The 8264-nt window shown below is 32.3% G+C and overlaps 2 protein-coding genes across 2 annotated transcripts; both read left to right on the plus strand.

Moving 5' to 3' along the window:
• Positions 1-245: 245 nt before the first annotated feature.
• Positions 246-581, plus strand: LOC149510917 (receptor-like protein 9a). Its single transcript, XM_089756330.1, has one exon. It carries the CDS (start codon positions 246-248, stop codon positions 579-581), a length of 336 nt encoding a protein of 111 aa, XP_089612456.1.
• A 946-nt stretch (positions 582-1527) lies between these two features.
• LOC111279397 (cuscuta receptor 1-like) lies at positions 1528-8264 on the plus strand. The gene is made up of 5 exons (XM_089756440.1): positions 1528-1624; positions 1709-1783; positions 2299-2454; positions 2648-2794; positions 5893-8264. Exons 2-5 carry the CDS (start codon positions 1744-1746, stop codon positions 8151-8153), a joined length of 2604 nt encoding a protein of 867 aa, XP_089612566.1. The 5' UTR covers positions 1528-1624; positions 1709-1743; the 3' UTR covers positions 8154-8264.

Raw genomic sequence — 8264 nt, forward strand, 5'->3', positions numbered from 1 at the left:
ATGAAATTAGAGAAAAAAGTGACAACTGGAAGCAGGCTAGAATCCGTAGGCAAACCAAATTCAACGAAATTTACAGAAACTTTGGGTTCCTCGGGGCCTATATATGTAACAAAGCTAAAAGCATTTCCAAAGGCATAGAGCATAGATAAAGTAATTAACAGTTATATCAATTGAGTTAAGCTGATCTGAGCTGGGCTGAGTTTATTAAGATAATTATGGGGCCAAATTGGTTATTATGGGTAATGATGACCGCGTTGGTTTTAGAAACAGGCTCGAGTTATGGGTATTTGGAGCAAGAGAGACTTGCACTCCAACATCTCGAACCTTTCTTCTATAATCTTCGTTATGGATCCAACTTAAGGGGGGAAGAGGTTTTAGACTGTTGTCGACGGAAGGCGGTTAAGTGCGACATCACTACTAGACGAGTGACTACACTCTTTCTAGGTTTTGGAGCCCCAAACAGGTACTACTCGAACGAGAAATTGTATCTCAATGCCTCTCTGTTTCTTCCTTTCGAAGAATTGAGGAATCTTCATCTCCAGGGGAATGAAATAGCTGGTTGTGTTGAGAATGAAGGTTAATTCGTTGCATTTCATCTTCTTAATTGTTCCATAAATAAATAAATAAATATTGGCTTGCCCCCTTCTATTATCCTAGCCTAGGTGGCTTTGAAAGAGTCACTACTCACTAACTTTTTTCGTGCATATGCATTTAAAAATTCTTTCTCTTCTCTTCTCTTGTAGGTTTTGGAAAGCTATCCAAGTTGAAACATCTAGAGTTCCTTGACTTGAGTTTGAATGCCTTCAATGATAGCACTCTATCATCTTTGAGTAAAATTTCCAGTCTCAAGTCTCTAATTTTAGTAGGAAATTATTATCTTGAAGGATCAAACCATACTAATGGTAAAGTTAGAACATCATGTCTAATTCAATTGTAATCATCATATAACGATAAATAATTACACATTCACTGAAACTCTTTTGTTACTTGTAGCAGAATTTAAGTGGCTTTCAACTATGAGTGGTTTGGAAACCCTGGATTTAAGTTCTAATAATTTGATGAATAGCTTCTTGTTACACTTGGACGGTCTTTCATCTTTAAGAACTTTAATTCTTCAGAATAATACATTTCAAGGAATGGCTCTGATTCCAAGTAAGATTCTCTTGTCATATTATTGCTCATTCATTTTTTTTTTTTTAGTAATTCATTTTTAGTAACTCTACAATAATTTTTTGATATTTTTTTTATATATCCTTATTTCAAAAAAAGTTTTTTTCCAAAATTCAAAGGATTATTATCCAAGTTCACTTGTAAGATATCATAATTAAATAAATTCATTGTACAAGCCCTAATAAAAATATGTCACATCACTTCAAAGAATTTAAAAAAAAAAAACTTCAAATTATCAAATAAGCGATCAAATTAAGAAAAAAAATGTTAAAAAGTGTTTATTTAATTTTTTGCACTGAATGAATTTATATTTCATTTCGGTATTTACGCTAAATGAATTTATATTTCATATTGAGAAAAAATCTCTTCAATAACAGTATTTTGGCAGGCCTTTCAAATCTAAAGAATTTGAATTTAAGACAAAATCAACTGAAGGGATCAATAGATATCAAAGGTAAAACTAAAATCTATAACTTTAAAGCAATTATTAATTAAATAAGTAGTCTCTAACGTAGTTTGATATGTGAAATCTATCCAGAACTTTGCCCTTTGAGCAATTTAGAGACTCTGGACATGAGTTACAATGAGGTGACTCAATTTGTGACTTCTAAAGGTATGGATTAAAATAAATTTTAATTTTTTATGTCATTAATTAGTCACAGATATTGGTCAACGATTTTAACGACATCAAAACAAAGCTTTTCCAATATTGATTTCTACTAATATTATTACACTTTTACAACTAAGGATGGATACTTTGGAATAATGACTATTTGGGTTTTTTGGATTCAAATGTTTTAATTTTTCGTTATTTTAATTTGGATAATTTTGAGTTCAAATTATTTCATCTTCAACTCATTCGATGCTCATATCAAGGGTCAACTCATTTCAAGATTAAGTTAATGACTTTTAAATTCATATCAAGTTGAATTTAGATGAATCATTCAAGTGAGGGTGATTAAGTTCAACTTGTTTATTGATGATTTATTGTAAATGATTAATTGATTGTACTATTAGTTTCATCAAATTCACTAATTATATCCACTAAGCCACTATGGTATATATTTACACCAAACTATGCAGTCGAACTACAACTAAATATATATTGTTCACTCCTTTTCCTTGCAGAAAATAGATGCTTGAGGAAGCTAAAAAATCTCTATCTAGATGGTGTCTCCAACAAACAAAGCATTTCTCTTGCATCAATCCTAGAGGCATTTTCATCTGTAAAGACCCTCTTTTTAAGAGATAACTCTAATTTAAACAAAGCGTTTGTTACTCAAGGTTAGTTATGGTTGTGATTTTAAACAAAAATGTTAAATCAATTTATGTTCACTTTAAATGTTATTTCTTATCCTACATATACCAAATACATCCATACCATCTATACCTCCATCAATCATACTTACTATATATAGACTTCTTGTTCTACATAGAGTGAGTATTTTTTCCCTTTTGGATGTCAATTGTACACCAGAGTTGCATATGTTGAGAAATGTGGAGGACCTAATCATGGATAATACACCTTTGGACATCAACTTTTTGCAAAGCATTGGCAACTTGACTTCTCTCAAAACCTTGTCTTTGTATAACTGCAGTGTGGCTGGCACTTTACCTACTAAAGGTAATAGAATTACATTTTAAGCATCGGCTCCTTCATTTTTTTACATCTTTTTTTTAATAACTACTATCTCTATGTTTTTCTGTATTTAATATTAATTTTCTTTTCTTTTCTTTTTTTTTTTGTTAAGCCAAAGTTTATTAAAGTAACCATGAGGCTACAAAACTAGCCAAGACTAAGAAAAAGAAAATCCAAAGTACCAATACATACCAATTTGAGAATCTAAAATCACCTTAATGAAATCAAAGAAAAACACTCTACTAGCTAGCAGGAACAGACAAGAGCAACCAAAATTACAAACAAGAATCTCGGCCACCTATTAAAAAACTCACCACACTTTAGTTTTGCATGGTAATATAAACAACTAACTGTAGAAAGCAAGAAAAACGGTGTAAAAGCAACAGTCAGTTAATGATAAATTTAACCACACCAGGAAAAGAAACATCTTATGACAACTACCAAACACTAACTGTTAACATTATCATTTAAGTCCCTTCGTTCCATTTCCATCAACTTACCAATAATAATTTCTTCATCACGTTCAAATGATAACGCGAGACGTTTCCCAAGATCCCAAGTTTTGATAACTTCTCTATGCAAAGAATTTACCTTTAGATTTCTTTATTTGAAATGCTATTATCTTTTTCAAGAATCATAGGAGAACCCAAGTACAAACTGGAATATTTGAAACCTTCTTCTTACTCCATTTTTTGTTTTTTTGTTTTTTGTTTTTAATTTTGTGACATTTCAGATTTTTCCTAGCTAAGTAATCAAAATGATCTTCAATATCTTCACAATTAACAACACACTCCTCATTTTCCTTTTTTTAAGTCACACTCTTCATATTGGATAGATTCTGTCTTTTTCCAGTGACTTTTTGTCCCTGACTACTCCCTCATCATTCCTATTCTCAACCACTTCTACACAACTACCAATGCTATTAGACTATCTATTGTAGTTCTTTCTTCCTTGTTCACCATAGGATCAAGGCTCCAATTAGTTTCTTAGACTTGATTTGTATTAGGAATATTTGAAGACTCCCCACTACTAAAGGATTACTTAACATTATTCGATGGATGAGCTTGTACTGGTTCATCTCCTAACGCCTTGGACTGAACATGGTTAGGTACCTCTACTATTTTGGTGAGGTTTTTAATTTTTCAAAAATTGTTTTAAAATTATTAAACCTTCCAATGTTGGTAAGATTATTTTTCATTTTTAAAAATTATTTTTCTTAAAATTTTTTATATTTTTAAATAAATAAAATAAAAATATAACTTAAAATTTTTGGCTTGGTTTGACTTAAAAAATGACTTGGCTCATGACTAGTGTAGCAACTTAGTTCTGCTCAGTGGCTTGACTTAGCAGTGTCTCAATAGGTGATGGATCTGGGGTCACACGCTATGGGCCAGGTTGGATCAGATTGATGCTCGGGAAATTAGGAATAGTCGTCAAAATTTGGAGGTTTCGTCGGAATAAGGAACTTCAATGCTTACTAGAAATGTCATGTCTAAAAATCTTGTCAGAGGTTGGAATCTTATAAAAAAATCATTAGGAATTGAAAAAAAGCCTAAAATTTGAACTTGAACTATAACTTTTTTCTCTTAAATTCTCCTTTGTAATTGTTGTGTGTTGATTGTGTAAACTTGTAGGGTATTTATAGGAGCCTAGTCCTAACTTGACAAGAATTCTTTTTTGATTAGAGATTAAACTTCTTTATTATCTAAGAACAAAAACTTTGAATTAATCTCTAAAAGAACCAATCAAAACCTTTTAAAAGTTCACATGAATTATCAACCAAAAAATATTTTCCAACAAACATTTTGATTTTTGTCTTTTTTATAAAGAAACAATAAAAATGAGATAAAAATCAACATAAATAGATAAATAAGTAAGATAAAAATAAATATAAAATAAAAATAATGATAGATACAATTATAAAGGTAAAAAAACAAATAAAAATAAAAATATAATATAATATAAAATTAGACATTTGGGTTTTAAACATACTGAGTCCAATTAATTTAGATATCGGACTAAATAGAAAATTTACAAACTAGTCAAAGAGACTTTAATATGATTATAAGAAAAACCAAAAGAAACAGAAACTGAACTCTTTATTAAGCTAAAATCACCCTTTTTCTCTATTTTAAACTCCGACAAGCTCTTTTTATGGATTATAGAGGCATCTTCATCTTTTTGCAACACACCTTTAACCATTTCTGCATATGATTTGCAATTATTTAAAGGGACCTCAGACCTACTGCTAAATTCTCTAAACATGTTGAACGTGGTCTATAGCACCGGATAGTGCTTTGGTTTTGAAAAATCTAAGTTTATAACTATCAATCCAGATAAATTCAAAGCCACAAGTAAACCCTTAATATCATTGACATTCATAAAATTGATAAATCCGTATCTTTGACCTTGAATATATTTTTTGGCATGAATGTACACATTGACAATGTCTAGGGATGACAAATTTATTCAAAATTTTTAGGTTTCAATGCATCTGTTTTTTAAATTGAGTTTTAGGTTGGGTCGAAGCCAAGTTTAAGGTAACACCGTCTTGGTATATATAAAGAATATATTTTTTATTATTTATTTGATTATATATATTATATTAATAAAATTTTACTTAATATTTTAATTTAAAATATTAACTTAATAAAAATATTATATTATCATAATTAAGATATAATTTATTAGTAACAAATAATATTTTATTAATATTATACAAAAATTAAAATTATTAAATTAATTTCAAATCAAGTCGATTATAATTTATACATATATCGATTAGGTTGGGTAGAAAATAATGTTTTAATTTCAGATCGGTCTAAGTTGGGTGTAAATTTCATAAGGCCGGATTGGAGTCAAGGTAAGCAAAAACCTACCTAGACCTATTCCGTTGCCATCCCTAACAATGTCACACATAAATTTTCTTTTCTATCTTTCTTAAGCTTACAACAACTTTTTTACTATTTTATCTATAAACTATATATATATATATATATATTTGTGTGTGTGAAATTGTATCTTAATAAAAAAAAAAAAAAACAAAATTAAATTTGAATCCCCTCTTTATATATTTTTTTCAGGTTGGTGCCACCTAAAAGGTCTCGAAGAATTGAGTCTCAATGGAAATGGTCTACAGGGTGCAATTCCTTCATGCTTGGGTAACTTGACATTTCTTCGCATTTTCGATATCTCTAACAATCAGTTCACAGGAAATGTTGCCTCCACTGCTCTCACAAATCTCACAACGCTTAAATTCCTCTCCCTTTCAAATAATCAATTTCAAGTCCCAGTGTCATTCGAATCATTCGCAAACCACTTAAATCTTCAAATCCTTCTCAGCGATGGGAACAAGTTAGTCGTAGAACCAACATTTTTCCAAACTTGGTCCCCAAAATTTCAACTTAAGGTCTTGAGTTTGTCAAATTGCACAATAGAAGAACATGGGAATCCACAACTTCCTAACTTCCTCTATTACCAATATGACTTGAGGTATGTTGATCTTTCATATAACAATTTTGGCCGAATAAGGTTCCCAGATTGGTTGGTAAAGAATAATACAAGACTAGAAGAACTTTACATGATGGATAGTTCTATTGAGGGTCATCTTTTCTTACCATCACACCCTAATTATAACATGACGGTACTTAAAGTATCAAATAATAAACTGCAACATCAAATTCCAACCAATTTTTGCTCAGTTTTTCCAAATTTACAAGTGTTAATCATATCGCGAAATGCCTTCAAAAGTGATATTCCTCCTTGTTTGGGCGATATGAGGCAATTAACAATTTTGGACATATCCCACAATCAATTTTTTGGAGGAATACCTGAAGAGTTGGCCATGAGTTGCTCTTTAAGGTTCCTTAGACTTTCAAACAACAACTTGAGTGGCAAAATGTTTCCTGCAATATATTGCTCACCTGAGCTGAGAGGATTCTATTTGGATGGCAACAACTTTGATGGAGAGATGCCTCATTTTTCACCCTTCAGCTCTTCAGTGCTTCAAGCTTTATATTTAAGTGACAACCATTTTTCTGGGAAGCTGCCAATATGGTTGTGGAATTATACAAGTTTGTTGATACTTTCTTTGGCCAACAACCAATTCGAGGGTCCCATTCCCATTGAATTATGCAAACTGGTGAATCTTTATTTCTTGGATCTTTCTCAAAATCTTCTGTCTGGTACAATACCATCTTGCTCCAATTTACAGGATATAAAGCATGTACACTTGAGCAGGAATAAACTAAGTGGACCACTGTCACTTGCCTTTTATGGAAGCTCTTCATTAGTGACATTAGATCTGAGAGAAAACAACATCACTGGAAAAATTCCTGATTGGATCGACACACTACCGGCTCTGAGTGTCCTTCTGATGAAAGCAAATCAGTTCCATGGTGAAATTCCTGTGCAATTGTGCAAATTGCACTCATTAACCATCGTGGACCTTTCTCAGAATAAACTTTCTGGTCCTATACCTTCTTGTTTGAGTAATTTAACTCTTCAGCCAAGGGGTGAAAAATCTGATACAAGCATTCTCTCTTTTATGTTTACTATCGTTGAAGGAGTATTCGCAGAGATGGGGCAGAAAATATATGATCTCATAACGGATAAATGGAAGTATTTTGCAAACGAATTTCCTACATCACGTTTGCTTCCTTTGAACTACGCAGAAGTGATAGAGTTTTCAACAAAGAGAGCATCATACAATTACACGGGTAACATTCTTGACAGCTTGTCAGGAATTGATCTCTCTTGCAACCAATTGACAGGCATAATCCCACCTGAATTGGGAAATTTCATTGAAATCCGAGGAGTAAATTTGTCGCACAACAATTTAACTGGATCCATCCCCTCCACGTTCTCAAAACTCAAGCAGATTGAGAGTTTGGATCTTTCCTACAACAACTTAAACAGCAGAATCCCCCCTGAACTGACTGAGTTGTACTTTCTGGAGGTATTCACTGTTGCACACAACAACTTGTCTGGGCCTCTCCCAGACAGGAAATTTCAGTTTGGGACATTCGACGAGAGCAGCTACGATGGAAACCCTCTTCTTTGTGGACCTCCATTGAAAAACAGTTGTGGTGAAGGTGATTCACCAGAAACTCGAACTGCTTCACCTGGTGAAGATGAAGAAGATGGTTTTATAGACATGGTTGATTTCTACAGTAGCTTTGGGGTTTCCTATGCGGTTATATTGCTGGCAACTGGCATTGTACTCTACATAAATCCATACTGGAGACGGGCATGGTTTTATTTCATTGAAGAGCGGAGCACCGCTTGTTATTTCTTCATTGTGGACAATCTTCGTAGGTTGCCCTGCTTCAGAAGAAACATATAGCCCTGTGTATCTTCCATGATTCTAGAGCACTTCAAGTTCAAGGTTAGAATTTACCTCCTCTTGCTTCTTCTTCTTCTTCTTCTTCTTCTTCTTCTTCTTCTTCTTGTGCCC

The sequence above is a fragment of the Durio zibethinus genome, chromosome 27, assembly GCF_047325235.1.
Source record: "Durio zibethinus cultivar Kanyao isolate XHJ-2024 chromosome 27, ASM4732523v1, whole genome shotgun sequence".
NCBI lineage: Eukaryota > Viridiplantae > Streptophyta > Magnoliopsida > Malvales > Malvaceae > Durio > Durio zibethinus.